A 25,379-nucleotide genomic window follows, 5' to 3' on the forward strand; every position below is an offset into this window, starting at 1 on the left:
GGAGGGGAGATTAAAGAAAATATTACGGTTTCTTACACAGGGGTGGGTGGGGGTCTAGAATGGACGAAATCGCCCTTACGTAATTTATGGACGGTCCCTTAAAGACTAAAAATTATCCTTAAGAATATGTTGTCGAATGCTTCGACTATTTATTCATTTTATGTTTTAACTAAAACTGCAAAAATTATATTCTGTATCAAAACCAACGGCTTTCTTGCACAATAAAAATTTGCAAAAAATGTTCCGTATGAGAAAATTACTGTGTAAAAAATTCGAGTAGTTTTTTAGTTATAATTTTAAATTATAAAATTTTAGAAAATTCATAAATGTCGAGGAATATAAATTATTGCTTTTCAGTAAATTTAAAATGTTTTTGATAAATTTACAATAAAAATTAACTTTCTTAATATTTTAAATGATTTTGTAACAGTTATTTTTCTATTTCGGGTTACCCGTGTTCGACACTTTAATATTATGTAAATTTAAGGAAAAGTGTTGTTAATGCAGTTTTTTTCATAGTAATTCATCGATAAGAGATTACAATTTAATTGAAGAATATTTTACATTTTAAGCGATAAATTTGTGTATAAATTTTATAACAGAATAATCAACATTAATTGTTTGTGTTTAAGTTTTCGATATATAAAATTGAACTTTACCCATTTTTAGATCTAGGTCAGCGATGATTCTAATTATTCATTTTGATAAATATAATGTAAATATAATTGCGTATAATCCGATAAATATATGATCTTAATGTTCACAAAATAATCAAAATATTTATTTTATAAATTTTTTGTCGTTTTCAACACCATATAGTTCATAGACACAACACAAGGCAATCTTCATTGTAAATTTATTCAATTTTTAATTGATACATGTACCTGTTTTTTTGTACATGTTTCGGGCTTGTGTGGCCCCTTCTCAGCCAACTAAAATTATATAATATATACGAATTACAACATACTGTATATAAAAAGTTTTTACACATAAAAATCTCTTTACATTTTATTCCATATTTTTGTCCCGCACTTACGATTCGGACCGATTGAAATGAGCACGGAATTTTTCATTACTTATTCTGTGATGAAACTGAATTTTAGTCTTTTCAATTGAGATACCTAAATAAGGCGAAATTTTCCTCCGCACCGGGCGGCTGAAACCCACGCTACGCCACTGATTCTAAGAGTTAACATTAAATATTAAACAAAAAATTACTTCATCATATATTTTAGAAGTTGTTTGTCTAGTTGGAAAGTACAAATTATACAAAGAATTACATACATTTACTAAGCAATGCGTACGAAAACACTAGAAACAATTAAAGACAATCCAACCTTTACAATGATAATACAACAAGATCTGTCGAAAATGGAAACCGCTCAAAATGGAACTGAAATTTCAATGTGCCGTGTTTCCGGTTTCCACAGTTATAACAGAATTTTAATACACAATACAACTTGTGTATTAGAAATTTATTATAACAGTTTTATATTTAATATACATATCATAATATATGCTTCTGTTCTCTAAATATTTCTTTACTATTCGTTAAAATTGACAATTAATTAACTTTCATTTATATCTATTAATTCTATGAACTAATATTTATCTGACCAATAATTATTATAATGATAATATGTATAATATATAATGTTCACTGGGAAGTAATCGTTACTATTGAAACAGTGTAGCCAAACCTTATCAATGCTAGCCTATTAAGATAATCAATTATATTAACAGTTTATGTATGAGTGTTAAATTAATCGAACTTAATAAATTATTAAATAATGTAATTGAATTTTTCATTTTAGACATATCCAAGATCATAATTCAAGCAAATATGTTCTCCTTTACATACGGCAGTGTAACAGAGGAATTATGGAAATATTCTTGGTTTCTAGATACGTTTCAATGCATCAGTACAACGATTATAAATAAACCATATCTACTGATTTTATTTTTCGTTATTATTCTGGTCATGTATTTTTCGTTAACAACTTATAGTAGAGTTGTTGTAAGTAAAACATAGGCAGTAGTTTAAATTTTAATATTATTTACATTTCAACAGTAATGTTTGTCGATGCAGGATATGACGGATATCGGTTATGATGATGGAAGAACGAATGCGAAGAAATTACTCAGAAAACGAATGCAGTTATTAAAAGAAACAAATAGGTTAAGAAGAGCCAATGAATTTCCTCCCGTTTATCCAAATGGATGGATACCGTTGTTAGAATCCAGAGACTTACCTGTTGGGAAGTGCAAGCCTGTTACTGCTCTAGGTAAGATATTCAAACATTAGCTTAGGCGATTAAAAGTGTTAGTTGTTAGTTTAAAAGATTTTTTGTGATATAATGTTAAACGTCTGAAAAATTTAACACGTTTTACTTTTCTCAACACGTAAACAACGATTTTAGTATCACTATTCCAATACAGCAATTTAAGCGTTTGCTCATCTAAGGCTACTTCCTACGTGGCAGCGTCCAGCGCCCTTGGGCAGAGAGAATCTTTGTACGCGCTTCCAACTCGCTAGCGACTTCTGTCCAGAGTGGACGCATGTTGTTTACAGGATGGCAGCGAAAAGACTTCGTCGAATGCTACTATGGAAAATATGACAAGCATTAAAACGATAAATTTGACAGTTAATTGTTATCACTTACTAGATACACAACAAATATAAAAAATCTTTATAGAATAACTAGCAGACCAGGCCACGTGTTGCTGTGGCTTAAAATGTATGTATTATAAATGTATAACACTTTCCACGCGGGGGGGATTTCGAAAAATCTCTTGACGTACGCTATTAAAACGCAATCAAAAACACATAAAATTGCATCTGAAATAGTATAATAGAAACCGAGTTCTTCGCGGTAAGCCTTAATCGTGTTATCTCCACCCGCGTGGGGAAAGCGAATTTCGATATCTATACAATATAAAAACATGCGCGTATTCGAATGCAACATTGTGTCAAAATTCGAAAGCAATTGGTGAAGAACTTTCGGAGATTTAAGCTTTTGAACAAATGAACATTACATTTTTATTTATATAGATAAGTTAAAAAAAAAGTTTTAATTTTTAANCAAAGCAATCGGTATAGAACTTTCGGAGATTAGCTATTAGGAACAAACGAACGTTACATTTTTATTTATATAGATAAGTTTAAAAAAAAAATTATTTTTAAAACGTTCTTCTTCTTCTTCTGGTTCCATATTCATTTCTGAATGTAGGACTAGTATTATAACAATCTCAATTGTGCTTCACGTGTGAGTTCTTCTGCTTTCTTATTATTCCATTCAAATATATTACCCAACCAACTTTTTCTTCTCCTTCCTGGGCTTTTCTTTCCACAGATTTTTCCCTCTAAAATATTTCTCAAAATTTCATATTTACTTTCTCGGATGATGTGGCCAAAATACCCCGTCTTTATTTTTTTAACTGTACTTAAAACTTCTTTTTCTTTCCCCATTCTTTGCAAAACGTCATCATTTGTTATTCTATCTGTCCAAGATATTTTTAAAATTCTTCTATATAACCACATTTCGAATGCTTCAAGTTTGTTTAACATATTTTTATCTAAGATCCACGTTTCTACTCCATAAAACAAAACTGGCATCACATAGCACCTTAACATTCTAATTTTAAGATGTAAATTAAAAACATTGCATTTGAAAAATTTCTGCATTCTGATAAAAGTATCCCTCGCATTTTCTATTCTAGATTTAATTTTTTTTTAATGCATCTGCCATCTTCCTGTATGATAGTTCCCAAATACTTAATTGATTAAACTGTATCAATTGTCCTGTTTTGTATCTGCAACATTACATTATCTATATTTTTCTTGCATGAAATAAGTAGCTTTGTTTTCTTATAATTCATCTGAAGTCCGTAGAATTTACTTATTGAATTAATCTTTTCCATTAGTATTGTCAAATCATTTATATTTTCTGTTAAAACCACTGTATCGTCAGCATAACGTATATTATTTACATTCATCCCATTTATCACAATTCCAATGTGTTCCATATCTTCTAAAGCTTCTTTAAAATTTTCATCTGAATAAATATTAAAAAGTAAACGTGATAAAATACATCCTTGCCTTACTCCTCTTTTTATTTCTATTTCTTCAGATAATTCAGAATCAATTAAAATGTTGGCTTTCTGTTCCCAGTAAAGATTTATTATAATTTGCAATTCATTTCTATCAATTCCTTTCTTTCTAAGTATATCTATTAATTTATCATGCAGAATTCTATCAAATGCTTTTTCTAGTCTACAAAACGGGCGTATATATCCTTGTTAACCTTTAAACTTATTTCTACCAGGACTATATAAGCAAAAAAAGCTTCTCCCGTTCCACAAGATTTTCTAAACCCAAACTGTGTGTTGCTTAAATCTTCTTCACATTTTTTATAAATTCTTGTATGAATTATTCTTAAGAAAATTTTTAAAACGTGACTCATCAGGCTTATAGTTCCATAATCACCCCATTTTTTTGCATTATCTTTTTTGGGAATTGTTATAAACGTAGACATTAAAAGATCTTGAGGAATTACACCACTTTCGTAAACAATGTTGTAAAAATCCACTAAAATATCAAGACTATCTTCATCCAGTAATTTCAAAATTTCGGCGGGAACTTCATCTGGTCCGGTAGCTTTACCTTCTTTAGTTGTTCTAATTGCATTCTTTACTTCTACTTTTAGTATTGCTGGTCCCTCTTCTTTATCAATTATTATAGATTTTAAATTTCTCTCGTCAAAATATAATTTTTCAACATACTCTTTCCGTAATTTCAGTTTTTCCCCCAATTCCAAAACTAAATCATCCTTTTCATTTAAAATATTAGTAAATTTATTTCTTCTATTTGTTCTGGTAAGCTCTTTAATTTTCTTATGTACTGTACATTATACGTATCATGTTTTCTTTGCAAATTTTCAATTTCCTCGCATTTTTCTTTCATCCAATTTTCTTATGCTTGTTTAATTTTCCTTCTTATAGTGATATGGAGTTCTTTATACAGTATTTAAAAATATTTTTATGTTTCCAATGTCTTCGTTCTTCCATTAATTCTAATATTTCTTTTGACATCCATTCTTTCTTTTTTAGTGTTTTCTCAGGTTTTAGATTTTGTTTCGCTACATTGTTTATAGTTTTCCTCAGATTATTCCATAATTCTTCACTGTTTGTTTTTTCTTCTTTTCTTTTGCAAAATTTTTCCCTTATTTTTGAAAAACCTTCATTTATATCATTTTTAGTATTTTCCTTTGTTTTGGGATCTCTTAGCCTCCCTGTATCTATATTTCTACTTATTTTAATACTATTTTTCTTAAACTTAACTCTCATACAAGCCACTACTGGATTATGGTCTGAACAAACATCTGCCCCTGGATATGTTTTAACTGATATAATACTATTCCTATACCCTTTTCGAATTAAAATACAGTCTATCTGGTTTCTCACAACACTATTCTCTTTATCCTGAGGTGATCTCCATGTATATAATCTTCTATTTGGCAGTTTAAAACAAGTATTACTAATGACTAATTCTTCTTCCTGACAGAATTGTAATAATCTATCTCCCTTGTCATTGCGGGTTCCCAATCCAAAGTTTCCCACTAAATCATCAACTCTTCCTTTTCCAATTTTTGCATTAAAATCTCCCATAATAACTAAAATTTCATTTTTCTTTGTATATTTTAAAACACCACTTATATGTTGATAAAAGTCCTCTATAATACTGTCATCTTTTTCTGCAGTTGGTACGTATACTTGAATTATATTTAAGATTCCTAGATTTGTTTTTATTTTTACTAAAATTATTCGATCAGAATATGGTAAGAAGAATAAAACTGCCTTGCTTGTATTTTCGTTGCATATAACACCTACTCCGTGGTTATGATTTATCGAGTTATATCCTGAATAATAAAAATTTCCATTCTGTGTTTTGCAAATCCCCGTACCAGGCCATCTAACTTCACTTATACCCAATATATCAATCTTTAATCTTTCCATTTCCTTCACCGTATTATCTAATTTTCCACTTTCAAACATACTTCTAGCATTCCATGTAGCTAATTTTTTGTTTTGTCCGGAGATTCAAAATTTAACAGTTAGAGATCGATAAAATTCTGCAATTATTTTCATGGTTTATATCTATGATGTGAGAATCAAAACTTTGGGTGCGGGAGCGAAGCGATCGAGTTTATGATGTACAGTACTATGAGGTACTAAATAACTTATTTTTGACGTACGGAATAAGTTACTTTAAACGCAAACAAATTGAAAAAAAAAATTTAAAGCTAAAATCTGAAATACTAGTATATAACGTGAAAATACCATTTTCGATATAGAGAAATGGGAGTACCAAAATCCATAAAAATAGCCTTGTCAAAATTACAGAAAAGTATATTTTTATCCATATCATAGTCTTAAAAATTGGGATATGGACAAACCATCTCCTATTTACAAAAAATAATATACAGTCGACCCTCCTATAACACGGTAGATACATTCCGGTTTTTATGAATCCATTTTCTACGAGTCCATCCAATCACTGCCCGGCACGTATGCAGTTTACGGACTACGGCTGTTTGAAAGGTTTCTTTCATAAAATTAATCGATTCTAGACTAATCGATTCGACTCAACATTTCCAAAATACGTATAATTTTTTGGGAATAATCCATATAAACTATGCTATAAACAAAAAATTGTAGGATTACTTACCGAGTGTGCACCGTTCGACGACGCCATTGCTTAAGCTTGTTTTCGTCGTGGAGCTTGTCATCGAATGGCGCTCGCGTGATTCCTGATAAATTATTTTTTTTTTTGCGAAAAATTCGCTGAACTTTGGAGACATCATTAATATAAATATAATTTCTATGGACGTTAAATAATAAATACAGTCGACCCCCCTATAAGATCATTCATTTTTCCGTTTTATCTGAATTACATGTTGTACGAGTCACTTAGATTTTACAAATATGTGAGCCGTTCACAGCCCGGCACACGTATTTGTAAAATCTAAGTGACTCGTACAACATGTAATTCAGATAAAACGGAAAAATCAATGATCTTATAGGGGGATCGACTGTGGTTTTCAGTAGGTCCGATGCTCGTTTAAACTCAACGGTTTGTGCAATATCCGCTATTAGTCTAGATTCGACCAATCCTGTCGCGACACGAATCGGCAATGAAATTTTACCGAATTATAGGAGTTTGTTTTAGCACGTTTGTACGAATACTGTCGCAATTTTTTTGCCGTGATATAGGAATTCGAACTATAGGAACCCGTGTTATAGGGGGGTCGACTGTACTCATGAATGCTTTTCACACAATCTTTCATAGTGTTTTCATATATATGTTATATGGACAATCGCAGAAAATTTTCATATCACCTGCAATAATAAAATATTATTGTAGGTATTTAAATATAAATTTTTATAATTTTTTTAGAAACAGATATCTCCTACAATAATAAAATGTTATTGTAGGTGATATATGTTTTTTAAAAAAAATATTTAAATATAAATTTTTATAAATTTTATTTTTTTCATCGAGGACAACATTTATTACAGTATATATTATTGAAAGTGGTGATGCTAAATAAAAATGGTTTTTAACAAATTTCTTTACAAATTCATTGCTATAAAAATTTGTATTTTCTACATAAAATGAATAGAAAAAAGTGTTTGAAAAGTGTCCGTTGAACAACGGTCTCTTTCTGTACAACGGACACTTTTCAAACACTTATTTCTATTCATTTTATATAGAAAATACAAAAAAAAATATCTAAATTTTTGAGTATAAGCACATGAACTGTATTATTCGAGCAAGAAGTTTTAAAATTTCGTTTTACAAATTTTATAGTTTTTGTTTTTGTTGGGTTCATTCTATAACTATTATTGTAAAAACCCGTCGATATCCCTTGAATTTAAGTATAAATAGAGCCGTAATTTTCGTCAGAATCAACAAGTTTTAACAATGAGCAAACTTTGCTGTTATATTATTTCAAATTGCCGTGTTTTAATTTATTCAGATATCAGAATAAACTTTTATTTTTAAAATTATTATTTACAAATTAGAACAACTTAATTTTAAAATAACAAATTTGATAATTAAACGGAATATATGAAACTTTTGCCTTACTGTTAATTTAATTAAGATTTGTATTCACTATGGCCTATACCAGTTTTACCCATATTTATCTTTACTTATGATCGTTTTAAAACTACTAAAATTTTCATACTGATTGTAATGTTTTAATTTTTAAAAGTTATACAAGATTGCTCTGGAATTTAAGTTTGGACTGTTCGCTGAGCTCTTCCAAAAATTGACGTTTATTTCTAGCAATATTATTCGATCACATTTGCAATTTGGAAAAACGCATTATATATGTAAAGGTTTTTTTTTTACTTTCAAGTAAAAGATCTTCGAAAAATAAAAGTCCGATAATAGTAAACATTATGTTTGGCGATATGGTTCTCCTTCAAAAAGCTGTGTGTTTTGCCATCATATGAATCGTGCAGAAATCCTGCTTTACTTTACTGGCTAAAAGCAATCTCAGGCTATATCTGTAAAATGTGCCATTAACATTTAAAGTTGTCAGGGCCATCCGAATCAAAATGTTTTCAATCTATGGCATTGTTTTCTTTAGTGAATGCTTTCCTACACTAGCTACTACATAACTGTTTTGAACTTTTATATTGCATTCAGTCTGTTTTATTTATGTTCTAATCACGAATGTAGCGTTTCACTGTGCATAAAGTTCGAAATTAGAACTTTACTTGCTGACAATTTACTTTTAAATACGTGTAAACAGCCCTAACTTAGCTTTACTTATAAACATTGATTACCTTCTAATTGACTAACTCTTCCTGTATTCCATATGACTTATTATTTTATTTATATTCCCATATCTTTGTGTAAGGCTACAATCTCACTTTTTGTGTTTTTTTGAAGAAGTAAAAACACCCTTTAAGAATTTCTACTATTCGCAATCTATCAGCTTTTGACATCATTTACTTCAGTTACGTACAGTACTTAACATTAATAAATTCTTTTCTCATTTCAATAATTAAATATAACTGTATTGTGTGAATATTTTCAAATTTGATTTTATAGAAGTCTGTAAACTTAAATATGTCATTACATTAATACCTTGAAATTAATTAATTTTAAATACATAAATTATTTTGTATTTTTTCAGTACAAATTCTTATTTAAGTTTGAATACGTATCAACGTATTTAAATTTGTATTGACATTTCGTAGAGATTGTAATGATTGATTTTAATAATAATAGCTAATGATTGCTATTTGTAAAGTTTGCTTTATGTTTTCACTGTAATTAGCAATTGCTTTAATATAGATTTTACATACAATTTGTATATTTCTTATTAATATATATACCACAAGATATTATACTTGAGTAGTCTACTGTATATCTTATTGTAAATGCTGTATGTTATTATGCTACTGTTTATTATATTATGTAAAACTGTATTTATATTATTTTGCTTTGTATTACTTCAATTGACTATAATGTTTTATGTACTGTTGATTTGTACTGTTAATATGTAAATAATTCCTATGTATACTTATCTGGTAATGAACCTAGCGGTGCCAGATATGTGCGTATGCACTTTAAATAAAGACTGACTGAGTGACTGTATATTTATAGGTGTACGAGGGGTGTTCAAAAAGTATCGGACCTTTGGTCGGCAAAAATACATTTATTGATTTTGAAGTACAAAACCCTAATCCCCTTCAAAGTAGTCTCCTTGGTAAAGTATATACTTCTCCCAGCGCTCCTGCCATTGTCGGATACACTGCTGGAACGCATCTTTTGGAATGGCCATCAACCGGTCCGTCGCATTTCGCATGACGTCTTCTCTTGACTAAAATCGGGTTCCTTTTAGTGGCATTTTCAGCTTGGAAAATAGCCAAAAGTCACACGGAGCCATGTCGAGAGAGTACGGAGCGTGACGAACCACAGGAATGTTGTGTTTGGCGACGAAAGTCCGAATCATATGCGCAGAATGGGTTGGTGCGTTATCATGATGAAGCTGCCAAGTTTTGGTTGACCATAGATCCGGTCGTTTGCGTCGCACTGCATCACAAAGACGACGAAGGACCTCCTGGTAGTACTCCTTTGCGATGGTTTGGCCTTGTGGTGCGTATTCACGATACACCACCCCACGGGAGTCGAAAAAACTGTCAACATGACCTTGACATTGCTGTGGACCTGCCACGCTTTTTTTTGGCCTCGAGGATCGTCCCCGAAAGCCTGCAGAATCTTGCGAATGGTTTTCGCTTGGATATCGCCAAGCTTTTGGCAAAATTTAATGCAATATCACTGCTCACGTTGTTCAGTCATTTTCCAACAGTGGAATCCGATGAGCGCTCACTACACGTCCTCACTCATAGGTCGACTGCCAGTGACTGACGCTTCCTGCAGGCTGGAAAAAATTCAGGACTGCGCATGACTGTCCCCTCCACAACTCCACCGAAAGAGACCTCCTGTGCATCATTGATTTACGCGGGAAAAATAAAGATCCGATACTTTTTGAACACCCCTCGTACAAATTAATTATGAAAGTGTGTGAATAAATGAGTAAATACATTCATTGTAAAGATACACTATCTCTATTTACGCAAAGTACATTTATATATCGATAATAATAAATTTGAAAACTTTATGATTAGAAATAATTTTAATTACTTTACAGGTCAGCAGTTCGTTATATTTCGTGGAAAAACAGGCAAATGCTTCGTTTTAGACGCTTTTTGTCCACATTTGGGCGCTCATTTAGGAACTGATGGCAAAGTTCACGAGGATTGCATCGAATGTCCTTTTCACGGATGGCGATTTGCTGGACAGGATGGTTCTTGCGTGAAAATACCTTACGCCGAAAAAAGTAAGTACTAGAAATATATATACTTAATATATCTATGCTGATTCATGTAAAAAAAAAACTGATTTTCTTACATATGCAAGAGAATATCAATATGGTGCATTAGTTTCGCTACGATGATTATAGTTAAATATTCAAATTTCTTGAACAAAAGAATCTATGTATTTAATGCTGTAAATTGATAGCAGTTTTCTAAGGTCGAGATGCAATTATGAGATTCTGAAGTTAGAGCGATATTTTATGTAATAAGTTTAAAATTTTGATGTATTATTTCGATGTTAAAATGACAATTTTTCTAATTTTTGACGATAAAATTCGATATGAACAAGGAACTAGAACTTCCATTTTTGCCGTCCATTTCCTGAGCAAGATGACCATTTCCTTATCATCACCGATGACAAGACTTCTGGCCTATACGACTAATCTACACGTTCTGTCAGATGGTCGAAAGACTGGCCCACGATTGGAGAGAAATTTTTATATAAAAGGATTCGAAATTGCCATTTTTGCTCGGATTCTCCTTAAGAACCAAGGATAAATATTAGACTGTCAATCCTCTTTGTCTAGCCCAAGAAAGTCTCCTACATATCGATGAATCAACTTCTCTCCATCTCCAGTCTATAAAAAATTCTCTATGATCAGAATATACGGGAAGTCTATGGATTATCAATCAGGGTTATTTTTAGAATGGATTGTAATCTCTCTCTTTTAATTTTGATAGAAATAGTTAACCCTTTCTTGTCTGGTGTCAGGAAGAGATTAGGAAGATCATAAGAATTCCAGTCACTTTTAAATTTATCATGGTTCCCATCCACTGACAGAGTGAATAATTCATTACCGAATCGTTGTCGGAATTAGGTGTAGAGTATTATTTTCTCGCCCGATTTCTCACTAAAGGGTCGGCACCAGACCGGTGATGCCTATGTTATGACTGACACCACTGTGTCTTTTAAGGCAGACACAGAAATATTGTTGGCTCCGGATTCGGTTTTGCATGAGCGGTCGGCCTATGTAGACACGGGGTCTGGGATAAAGACGGCCTGAGAAGCAATGCGGCCGAAAGAAGTGCGCACTACTACTCAATTGTAAAGAAATAATTTCTGTTTATTCCTGTAAACTATTTATTTACACATATGGTTACAATAACATTCCCTTTAAATTTTATATAGCGGCAAAATAGATGAGCCCTAGTAGCGTAATATACTGGATAATATGAATACAACGTAACATAATCTATTGGACTTTATACTAGTAGATTTGGAGTTAAAGCATTCCTAGCTGAGAGAGAGCTTACATAATTGCGCGTGATGCTAAATACCTAGATAACTTGATTTATGGGTCGAGATCGTAGATCGTTGGTTGAATGGGATCATAGATCGTTGAGGAAATTTGTGTTTGTTATGTCGGTTTGTCAGGTTCATGGGTCGAGAAGTTCGAATGTTCGGAGAACGGCAACATTGGACAGGAGCGACGGTCGAAGGGATCGGCGATAGATCACAGTTACATTACACTTTCTTGGGGCGGGAACAGGGTCAGTGAACTCTCAGACTCCTGACGACCTTTTTGTCCTCGATTCAATCCTATTATATCGGAGGTCCTCCCCCTTTGGTTTCGATGCCTTCTTCTTAGCCACGTTAATATTTTCGACCAATGGTGAATGAATATTTGTAGTTGTTCCCGGTGACACATTCGATGAGTCCCCTGGGAAAGGAAGTGACTCTGGAAAAAGAGATGCGATCATTCTCCAGTAATTAAATTGAAAATTTTGTTTTCGCTGGGATTTGAACTAATTTAACTTTCGAAAGAGAAAAAATTTCGTCAAATCTGGCTGTCACACAATGTAACATCTTAATATGACAAATCATGCAGTATTAAATATTGCGAACTTCGTAAGTAATAAAAGCGCATCAAACAGTCTGCAATATGTAGCGCACTGTAACAATGACTTATACACATGGACAACATTGCAAAATCGTTGATTGGTCTTCATAGGAAACAAAAAGGAATAAGCGAAAAGCAACACAGTAGATTCCACAAGCACTTTATAACTACGGCAACACCGTGATTCATATCAGACGATTATCAATGTAAAATATTGTTTGAATAAAATCGATAGCACTGTTGAAGTCATCCTGATCTTCACTAATTTAGAATATGGTCATTATTCTACGCATGTAAGAAAAAGACTATAAAATACAAAAAGACATGAAAAATTTAGACAAAAGCATAATAGGCATCTATTCAACTGCTTCTTGTAACTGGCAAATGTAGGATTCATGCACAGGAATTGTATTGTTGCAATCTATACTAATATTATAAAGAGGTAATGTATGTAAGTAAGTTTGGATGCAGCAGGTAATCTCCAAAACTACTCATCCGATTTCAAAAATTTTTTCACCAATATTTAGAATGGAACTTCAGGGTGGACATAGGCTGTATATTATTCCGTTAAACATGGGGGATATGGACAGTTCTTTACGACAAGCCTTACGGGGAAGGCTTACTGTGAAGAACTTCACTTCTAATATACTATTTTAGATGCGGTTTTTTGCTTTTTTGATTGCATTTTAATAGGGTACGTCAACAGAATGTACACTAAGAAGGGATTTTTCGATATTCCTCCCGGGGGGAGAGGGACAGGATTAAGGCTTACTGTGAAGAACTTCACTTCTATTATACTATTTTATATGCGATTTTTTTGCGTTTTTTATTTCATTTTAATAGAGTACGTCAACACAATGTATACTAAGAAGGAATTTTTCGATATTTTCCCCGCGGGGGAGAAGGACAAGATTAAGGCTTACTCTGAAAAACTTGGCTTCTATTATACTATTTTAGATGCGGGTTTTTGCGTTTTTGATTGCGTTTTAATAGGGTACGTCAAGCGAATGTACACTAAGAAAAAATTTTTCGAAAAATTTTCCCCCACGGGGGAAGTGTTATACATTTATAATAGATACATTTTGAGCCACAACAAGGCGTGGCGGGGTCTACTAGTATTGTGATAAACTTACATCAGGTTACACCATTAGTGATGGAGAATATTGTGTGGATTAATAACTAGGCAATTATTTCTAAAGAGGTGAACTGACATAATGTGTACCACTAGGAAGTGTGTGCAAACTACACTATCCATTTACGATTTATGCTAAAGGACTGTTGTGTTATATGGTGTAAACAATTTGATAGTCTTTCATTGTGACTATTATATTTGTATCTTTGACAGTTGGTAAATCGCTTTATAACTTGCTACTACAAGCAACTGCGACCAGGATTACAGCGCAACAGCTTATTCACATTTAGCCATGTATCAATGAATTAAACGAGTGTTTGATAGGCAATGGAATAAAAAATACAACCCTGTTCTTGGCCACAAATTTTTGATTTGATCTCAATGACTTATTCCTGCAGGTCTTCCAAGATGCATTAGTGTTGCAGTTCTTCAGCATCTCTCGGGGCGGCTGGATTGTTGTCGTACACTTTATCCCTGCTTTTTATTGGCGCAGCACGCCAATAAAAAGCAGGGATAAAGTGTACGACAACAAATGTAGAAAATGTGAAATAAAAGATGCCAAATATGCTATGTGATACTCATATTGAAAGTTTTAATTGTATACTGTACTGTACATTGTTTTCTACTGCTGATAGCAGTTCGTTTAAACATGTACTACGCGAAAATAAAGTTGATGGTTTTTGTATTAAATTATGCAATACTTTTACATTTTATAATCAGACTCATTTTACGTTATGCTAAATCTTATAATAATTTCCGTTTTTTCTTTTGAGATCATCAGAGATACAAAATTGTACGTATTACTAAAAAAGTGCAGTTTGATTTACACGTGTGTCTTATTAAATGAATTAATTAATTTTACTGTAAACATTTGCACTGGAACCAATGTGTGAGAAACCGGAGGGTAAAGTTGACCGTTTTACTTTACTGCTTATTCGGCAACGAGTCGTTGAGACTTGCTCACTCTGTCAATGGATGCCTTGAAAAGATATTTATTGAATATAGGAGGGTTATTAGTTACTAGCAGGGAGGGTGGTGGGTACGTCGATAGGGTATATCAATCATTAAAACAACAAAGTTAAAAACGAATAATGTGAGATCCGACCTAAGAGTAAGGCCAAAATTGTTTATTTTCTCCCCTAAATTTTCGACGTATTTGAAATAAATTTGTCGCCTCCTCGTTAAAATAACATTGTCGGGAAAAAAGAATCAAATATCGATTGAAACTTATAACTTTCATCGTTAATATAAACATTCAATTCTCGAACAATGACATTCCTCTTCTGCAAGACAAAAAGTTTATAGTTAAAGTCCGAATTCGTCATTTTGGTTTGGTCCTGGGAACAACTTTAACCTCCACACCTGCAGGACCAACTCCACCTCTCACAATAAGGGATCACCTGACCAATTTCCCCTGCCCAAAGCTATAAAAGCGACTTCCTCCCCCTCCTCGGGGGAGTCTCACATCTACGGCCGTCGTCGGAAAGGGTTCAGTCTCGGAGGATTTTTACTTTGTGCGTCGATCACCGAAAAAAAAGGACTAAAATTTTCCCACCTACGTGGAAGTAAACTAGAGGTATGGAGCATTAAATGTAAAATCTCTCTCCGCGAGTTAGGAGCTAGCGAACTAAATTGATTTCTCCAGATGTTAGATTTTGTAATCGTTAATTTTTTCGTTAATCTAATAAATCGTTGTTTCCATTGTTAAATGGTGTCATTTACTCGCATATCGCCTACGCCTCGACAACGACCCCTCTCACCTCCTCCACTCGACCTGACAAAAAGAATCCCGACCCTTCGGAACCGCATTCGAAATTTAGCCATCTTGACAAGTGAGCAGGTTTAACGATCTGTAGCCGAAAAGGGAGAGTCGACGGTTCCCGACCTCCCCGGCGGTTCACAATAACAAAAATTTAATGAAATAAAAAGAAGATACAAATAAAACAATTAATCATAATATCTATCCTAAATCACTTATATCTATAAAACGAGAGAGAGTTTACATTATATTTGTATATATTTGTAAACTCTCTCTCGTTTTATAGATATAAGTGATTTAGAATAGATATTATGATATATATATATATACTAGCTGCAAGATCCCGCTTCGCTGGGTTTTTATTTGTATGTAATAGTATAGTTTTTTTATATATATATATAAAAGACTGTTTTTCTAAGTAATCTAGAATCTAGCTGCAAGGACCCGCTTCGCTGGGCAAAAAGTAACGATAGTGAAGATTAAGATAATTACATTATAGCCAATCTTACCCGTTTTCACAAAATGCAAGAATTAGGTCCTCCGTTTCCAGACTAATTAGAGACCTGGTCCAGATTCTATTTCTGAACGTCTCCTGTTCACGTCCAGTCAAACGAACTATTTTCAACGTTTCTGGAACGTTTACAATCGTTCTATAATCGAACCAATATTCGAATTTTATGTTCGAATTCAAATTCGAACAAATTCGAACATAACATTCGAAATAGAAAACCACTTTCAACCACTTTCAGCCCCATATCTCCCGCACCCTTATAGCTATCGAGACGCAACCACCCCTATGCACGAATGGAGACTTGGGGCTACCACCACATACAAACACCATTCACATGCGATGTGTAGTTTTGGCGAAAAAGTGAGATATAGGGACATACATGTCTATTTTTATATATATATATATATATATATATAATATCTCTATATGGTTAATATAAGTCTTCCTTAATATGGGATGAGACACATGTCACCCAAGGTTTGGACTTGTAATTTGGTACGTTAATTAATAGGCTAGGCGGAAGTCCGGGAACCAAAGGAGATCATGCACTAATTTAAAATATATGGCGATTACTGTAGAATGCACTCTGAGTTTGGCGTGTAAACTATTTTTATACTAATATTCTCTTCCAATGGGGGCAGTCCATAAATTACGTAAGGTATTTTGAGGTGGGTGGATGTCAAGGATTTCTTACGATTTCTTACTCAGGGATAGGGAGTAAGATTTCGTCTTACGTAATATTCTTAGTTTTATTTTTTGATTTCGTTGAGTGGTGGCGTTTTGAATTTAGCTTCAGTTTGATGGTTTCTATTAAGAACGTTCATTGTACCAATGCCATGTCGTGTGACGTGATAGAATAATAACGCTAGCAGACTCACTCTCTACACGTTTTTTTTATTATAGGAGAAAGGCCGTGTAGCGGTTTCTCTCTCTTCACTCTTGTTTTGTATGACGTTTCTGTTTACACGTGTACTAGCTAGTCGATCTGTCAACATTTTTTGCGTCCTTTTGTGAAAATTAAAATTAATATGAAAGTGAATATTATGACGTTGATTAATGATAATAATAATGAAAAGATTGTTGATAATTAAAAAATAAAGTTCTTAAAATAAATTGTTCATTCGAATTCATTAAATTTTTATATTTTCATATTTTAAAATTTGTTCACAAAGTCTTTTATAAATAATAGTAAATATTAATTAACTAATTAATAATTATATATTTTGGACCTAAGGTTTTTAGAGTTTCATTAAAAACCCCTTTTTTTGTTAAAATCTTTCTGAAAAATCATGCCTAAATATTACGTAAGATAGGGAGGGAAGGGGGATCAAAGAAAACATTAAGGTTTCTTACACAGGGATGGTAGGGGTCTAGAATGGCCTTATAATCTATGGACGGCCCCATGAGAATTAAGTATTTTCACCATCTGACGGGATGTCAAGCTGAGTTTTAGTTAGTAAGACATTTAGTCATAGGAGAGATAACAATCTCTCTCACGAACCAACAATCAAAAAGGAAACTTTTGTTCCTTGTTCTCCTCAACTTTTTTATAAAATAAAAGTTTCGAATTTAATATTGAAATATTATATTGATTTAAATTCTTATAAAAATACCAATTCAATATTCAGATTCTCACAAATGCATCATAAGCTTGTGGTTTTCCAATGCTGGAAAGATATCTTTTGCCCATGGAGTAATATTAATTAAAAGAAACACACAGTAACATATATTTAAATTTAGTTCCAGAGGTGGCTAAAATAAAAAGTTGGGAAACCTTAGAGCAAAATGGATTTATTTACCTGTGGCATCATGCAGAAGGCCAACCTGCTCTGTGGAAACCTTCAGTTATACCAGAAGTACAGAATCGACTAATGCGGTATAGAGGTCGTAGTGAGCACATTGTAAATTGCCATATTCAGGTATTTATAACTAACACTGTGCCAAATAAATACGTGTATTATTTATGTTTTTATTTATTTTCTACAGGAAGTCGCAGAAAACGGAGCAGATTTCATTCATTTAAATTACCTTCACAAATTTAATGTTACGTCTAGTACTATTCCGCATCCAGAAAATTGGTGGAGATTTCTTCAGTTTACAACCAAAATAACCTGCCTTCCAGTATCTGAAAAAACTTATTACTGTATCAAATTTAAAGGCAATACTACTCTTAAATTGTTCGGAATATCTATACTAAACATATCATTTGAAATTCAAGAGGTAATTAATTTGTAGTAAAATATATGTGTTTAATTTTACACTACAGTTAGTGTTGACACCAGGCCGGTTTCCACCCGGGAAAGCCGGTTTTTAAATTCATAGTGTCCAGACTGATTACGAATTTGTCCGGTTTTTGTAGAAATTGTGAAATTGTGATAAAACAAATTTATAAAAATATTTGCAAGTAACACTTTAACTTCACATCCATTCCCAAACTTATCCCAACTTATCCCTAGGCTAAGAGTGTCAGAAAATGTACTTTTGAAATTCTAACTTCTGAATATCTCTGGCAAATATTAGGTCTGTCCAACACAAGTCCCTGACTGGTTTAAAACTGGCATGCGCTTTATTCAGTTCTTGACTGTAAAATGATATTGTGCATGCTTCGTACGGTTTCAAATTCAAACCAGTCAGAAACTTGTGTTGGGATAAATCTCTTGTCCGCGTCAGCAATTGTGAAAATGTTGCAACACTAACTATGGTGCAGAATTTCTAGAAGAGATTTCACAAATAAATACAGTGAAAACTGCTTAGGCGACCACCTGCATTCAACGGGCATCTGTCAAAACGGGCAAAAAATTTCTGGCACCGAATAGTTTATCCATAGAGTCTTCGTATAAGTTACCTGTATTAAACGACCACCTGCGTAACGCGACCGCGGGCATCGATATTTGGTCCGAAACAACATACAACAACTGTAATAAGAGACCACGTCCGCAAATATATCTGGTCTAAACTATTGTTCAACAATGTTTTCCCCTTCAAGTATAATGAAGTAATCTAAACTCTCGTTCGAGCCCACCTCGGGCACTTCTCCCACCCTTGAAATTAGGTGCAGGTGTTAAATTAATGAATTAGTCTAGCAACAAAGGAAATTCATTTCAGTTTGTTCGAAATTGTCCGAAAAACGAAAGAAATGCAAAGTGCTATGATTAGAAGATCGTGTTAAAATTATCACAACAGCAATTAGCGGCGAAGTTTAACTGTGGGAAAACGAAATTTATTTTACCGTAGACCTACAGTATTTTCCTTGGAGGAATAAAATATTGTACACGATATTAATCGGATGATCTTATCGTTTGATAAAATTTATTTTTATTTATTTATTTATTTATTTTGAAGCTCATATACGGTACTGTACATGTGCGATAAATGGTTTCTGTATCAACCTACCTTATTTCCACGATATTTTTAAGAAAAATAATATCCAAGTAATTTTCGCACTCAAAATATTCAAAAAACAATAAAGGCATTAATGCAAAAATCAGTTTTACAGGAAACCTTTTTTTTCGATTCCGTAATGACAATCGCGAAATGTAATGAAATCGTATAATGAGAAAAAATAATAAAATCGTTTTTTATTATTAATTAATAATTTTAATGTACTTAAGAAAATATTAAATATTAAAAATTACAGTATTTTTAAAGTTAAAATAAGATTAAACTAACGAATACCGAAACCAAAGTGATGTAGAGATACGATGCGCTTGTATATCGATGGCGTAATACACGCAATTGAAGAGCAAATGAAAAAAACCGAGTCGAATTAATTAAGTCGGAAAAAGAAAATGTGCATTATAATTGAGAAAATGCGACTATAGTATTAATCTTTAAAATACTGGTATTAAATCTGTCTTATAAAATTACGACGACTCCTGTAAATCAGTTATTCGATAAGAATAAAATACAATACCAATATAGCCCTATCGTTGAAAAAATTCGCTTATTTTTGCTCCCCTCGAGTTTTGCTTAGTAGAAATGGCTAAAAAGTGCGCAAAATACGTATTATACGGTATTATAGCACCACCACCTGTCTAAAAGACCACTTTTTGAAGGACCCGTGGGTGGTCGCCATAGATAGGTTTTACTGTATATGCGCTCGAGTTTTGAGGATAGTTTTCGTTTATTTTCACGAGTTTGCCCTAAATTATCCATAGATTTTACGAATTGATATTAGTAAAGCGTAAATGATAGAAAGTATTCTGTGTTGACCGACATAATTTCACGATTTGGTAAATTTATTCTCAATATTTATCATATTCAGAATGTATTCAGCTGTTTGAGCTGCTAAAGAAATTCGAAATGTAATTACAGTACTTTTAATGATATTAATTTTTTTATACTCTTTCCGTCCAGTGGGCACTAAGAGGGCCTCTTTTTGCAAGTCTATTATGATTCGGCCAGGCCCACAATGGGGCTTCCGAGTGGTGAGGGACGGGGCCCGACATATCCGAGCAGACCACCCCCCGAAAAATTCCTGGAAATTTTTCGACCCGACGGGATACGATCCCGGGTCCCCCAGAGCGGCGGGCTGCCACCTAGACCGCTCGGCCATTAGGCCTCTTAATTTTAGGTTATGGAGATAAAGTATGCGTTTCAGGATCATGTTTTATATTCTTATAACCCAGCTCACTCTTGTCTAAAATCTATAGCATAGCACTGGTATGGATGAGGAACAATAACAGTGAAAAAAATCATCGCGTTTGAATTTTTTGAAGTGCTGAGTTGCGAAAGAAATGACTTTAAAATATCTGAAAATAAATTACATAGAAAAAAATTAATTGTTTATACTATTACATTGTTTTTTTACTTTAATACGTAAATTATACGCTTTCAAAAGATATAATAAACATCGAAATTACACACTACTTAAAAAAATGTAAAAGTGAATAATATTAAAAATTATTTTTATTTAATAGAATTATCAGAATGTACTCGTAAAACTTTACGAAATAAATTCTAAGATTATTTATTTGAATAAAACTACGAAGAAATACTATTTTTACCTTGGCTTTTCATCAGGTCCTCCGTCGGATGAAATTATGACTAATGGCTTTATTTGATCATTAATTTTCATTATACTGTCAAATTCTTTCAGCTCCAATAGGCGCTCAAAATCTGCGGCATGGCTATCAGCAGTCGATTTATCACGTTTTCCACTTATGGCAATATAAGTTGGCCTTAAGTAACTCACTGCTTCAGGATCTCCCAGTCCATGCGGTCTATTAATCACTATACCTGTATAAATTGATGGGATCAATTTGTGTCCTTCCGATACAATAAAATCGTTATCGGGAAACTTTACTCTGTACTCTACGTGCATAGATTGGCATCTCGAGCTAAACGCTGAATGTTCAATTTATTTTTTAAACTTGTAACTTTTTCAAAGACCTCATCTTGAGCTGGAGCTTTGTGTCTTTTTATAAGCTTTTGGCGAAGATATACTATTTTCAACAGTAGACTCGACATCAATGCTTTTTGCAGTAGGAAGGAGTACTGTATTATCATCTTGTTTAGGGACCAAATTAGTTATTATTTTTGCAACGATTTCAGACTCTTTATTTTGATTGACTAGGTTATAATGATTTAATTATAATTATTTAATAAAAAAATAATTATATATATATAATAGNAGCTTTATGGTCTAGCATGAGATAGACCATAAAGAGCAAAATAAGGATAGAAATCAAATTGTTAAATCTAGTAATGAACAGTGAAAACAATGAAGGGAATCAAATAACTAATGTTTAGTCGATCTCAGAAATTTGTCTATTATTGTAACAAGCTTGTGAAGTTATATTCATTCGTTTGTTGAAGAACCGACTATAACATGTCACATGTTCGTGACATACACTTGCTTACAATCTTTCCAATGGAACCGAACTTTAAATTGATAGCGAATTAATTATGACACTCGGTAGGCATTTTACGTATATTGTTTATAATGTAGCAATATAGATAATAAGATAAATATAAGATATAATACATTTTAACTGCCTTATCATCGACACCTCTGTAGTTCTGCTGGCATTAAAACTTTTTCTTGAGTTATTTGAAGTATTTCTGTAAGAGGATAATGTATACGCACTTACTAACATAAATAGAAAATTCTCTAGAAAATTTATTCCCTTGAAAAATATGAAGTTCTAAATCATTTATATATTCACTACTTTATAATCTAGAAAATAGAATAAAGTAATAAAGGTTAATCGACTGGTTAAAATAGATATAAAGAATTGCTCTTTTTTAATGAAAATTACTTACTTAAATCAGGTAAATATTATCTGAAAACCTTTCCTGCTAACTTGTCAGAGTGAAAAGCTTTATGTAGAGTCTATATTTATACATATTCAGATTTTTTTATTAAAACGTACAAAGTACATAGCCTGATGCCGCAAAGCACAATCAGAGCAGCAATACAAATACAGATAATATTGGATACAACATTATTTTATAAATATTCTATTTTTAAATCTATATGATTGTATTCATTAATAAATTAACAGTAATTGCAAAACGTCATGTCACTTGGAAAATGATCAACCAATGAAATGTTAATATTCAAAAAACTGGGCTACAATTATATAAATACTACATATTTTTAAAATAAAACCTTCAAAAAGACCACAAAAGAAGTGGTCAGCTCTTGAAAGAGCTATTAAGAATGTGCAGACTTCTAGATTTTCTGGTAGCTTGGTGTCACGAAAATCTCTCTCGTTGTAATTCTAGTGCAAAGAATGCTCAATTTAGGATTGCGTAAATTCAGAACGATGCAACGAATTTACTAAACATTTAACACTTCCGTAGTCTTCATCGCAGAAATATAATTTTTTTTCATCCAAATCAATTCGTTGGTTTATGAGATATTAATGGTCGAATTTGACACTTTAACACTAGAGATGTGGCTAATCTCTACTATAGAGCGTTACACAATATGTGATAAATACATTCGGCAATTCTAAAAATTTAAGAAAAAACGTTTATTTATTTTTGGCACTTAATTCTTGAAAATAATTTCTTATTGCATTCCTGTAGAAAAAATTTGGAAAATTTCAGAAATTTCGCACACCATAAAAAATCATTGCATCCTAAAACAAAAAGAATATTGCACCTTCTAGCTACTTTGACTTTTAATGAATATCGCTAAACTATGGATATGTGCAGAAAATTTATATTGCACTAGCATCTTTATCAAATCCACACATTTCTTCGAAAACTGCAAAGATGACATTTTGCTAAATCTGACATGAATTGTTCAAAATAACGTAGACATTTCAGAAATTTGTCACCCAATATCTGCAGAAGAGATCATTCAATCCTGATACGAAAAGTTTTTGCTCGCCTACACACTCAACATTCTCCTTTCTGTAATATAATTAATCACAGAAAAGTCGTCTGAAAATTTGTCGGGAACATTCCAGTCGTTTCAACATCCCCTCAGATAGCTAGGACAACACGCAGAATTTTATTTATAGAGAAGAGAAGCCTTACCACAAACCAATAATTCTCATTGCATTGTATGGCGTGAAGGTGTGTGCGAGAGATGTGTTTGACACACTAGAAGATATCAAAGATTAGCCTCGCGTTCAGCGCGCCACATATTGTTTGGCAGATGAATTAAAACACGATTTGCGAGTTTGCAGTCCATTAAATAAGTCTAACGAAAGTGTTTAATTTCGTGATACAGTTTGACATATTGGAAGGGCAATATTAGCATAAAAATCTTCTTAGGGGCTACGCTACCTCTTATTAGTACAAATAAATACGTGAAATTACTCGCTACAACGAAAAAGTTTTAAATGCGTCTACAAACAAACAATTTTTATAAAACGATCGGTTGTGTATGTATTATTATTAAATATATTCAATTTTTCAGATTGGCCCCACAATAGCACAACTTCATATCAAAGTTTTATTTGGAAATGTAATGGTTGTATATGGCATTATACCAGAAGGATCATTTCGACAAAAATTAATTCGGCATTATTACACTACTTCTCGATTTGCAGCCATAACTGATTATATTTTGTTCTTTGTGGAATATTATATTGTAAGATTGTGCCATTCTAATCCGTGAAATTCGAAAATATACCTGAAATATGTGTATTAATACTTAGAAATATTTATTTTAATAGATTGAACAAGACATTCGCATATGGAATTACAAAATGTATTTGAAGAATCCAATTTACATGTCAGAAGACAAGACAATTGCCAAATTTAGGAAATGGTACTCTCAGTTTTACAGCGAAAACAGCCCGAGATTTGAAGAACAAGGTCTTAATTGGTAATTGGAAGTAATTTTATACTTTATACAGCTTTTGATCGAAATTACATATATTTGTTAAATTTTGGCTTTTTATAATTATAATTGATTTTGTAGTTTGTGTTATAACGTTAAATATTGAAGAATTGCTTTAAAAATTATTCTAAAAATGATATATTATGTCAAAAATCAGTTTTCTCTTTTGTATTTTATTAGTTAAATCTTTGTTTAAACTAGGAAATATAAAATAAAGATAATTGTGTATTTCGTTAATTGTATTGCTTCTGCTCATAAGTCTTAAAACATTTTGCTAATCAATATCAAAAACTCTGAAAGTAAATTGACTAAACAAAGAATTTCGTTTCTTATTTAGCTTTATGGTCTAGCATGAGATAGACCATAAAGAGCAAAATAAGGATAGAAATCAAATTGTTAAATCTAGTAATGAACAGTGAAAACAATGAAGGGAATCAAATAACTAATGTTTAGTCGATCTCAGAAATTTGTCTATTATTGTAACAAGCTTGTGAAGTTATATTCATTCGTTTGTTGAAGAACCGACTATAACATGTCACATGTTCGTGACATACACTTGCTTACAATCTTTCCAATGGAACCGAACTTTAAATTGATAGCGAATTAATTATGACACTCGGTAGGCATTTTACGTATATTGTTTATAATGTAGCAATATAGATAATAAGATAAATATAAGATATAATACATTTTAACTGCCTTATCATCGACACCTCTGTAGTTCTGCTGGCATTAAAACTTTTTCTTGAGTTATTTGAAGTATTTCTGTAAGAGGATAATGTATACGCACTTACTAACATAAATAGAAAATTCTCTAGAAAATTTATTCCCTTGAAAAATATGAAGTTCTAAATCATTTATATATTCACTACTTTATA

The 25,379-nt window shown here is 32.3% G+C and overlaps 1 protein-coding gene across 1 annotated transcript; it reads left to right on the forward strand.

Moving 5' to 3' along the window:
- Nucleotides 1-2,092: 2,092 nt before the first annotated feature.
- On the forward strand, nt 2,093-24,532 carry LOC111621076 (cholesterol 7-desaturase-like). Its single transcript, XM_023363135.1, has 5 exons — nt 2,093-2,285; nt 10,731-10,919; nt 17,940-18,118; nt 18,186-18,419; nt 24,335-24,532. The coding sequence occupies exons 1-5, from the start codon at nt 2,093-2,095 to the stop codon at nt 24,488-24,490; spliced, it is 951 nt and encodes a 316-aa protein (XP_023218903.1). The 3' UTR covers nt 24,491-24,532.
- Nucleotides 24,533-25,379: the final 847 nt, after the last annotated feature.

The sequence above is a fragment of the Centruroides sculpturatus genome, unplaced genomic scaffold (genome assembly GCF_000671375.1).
Source record: "Centruroides sculpturatus isolate CEXI.00-Female unplaced genomic scaffold, Cexi_2.0 scaffold294, whole genome shotgun sequence".
Taxonomy (NCBI): Eukaryota; Metazoa; Arthropoda; class Arachnida; order Scorpiones; family Buthidae; genus Centruroides; species Centruroides sculpturatus.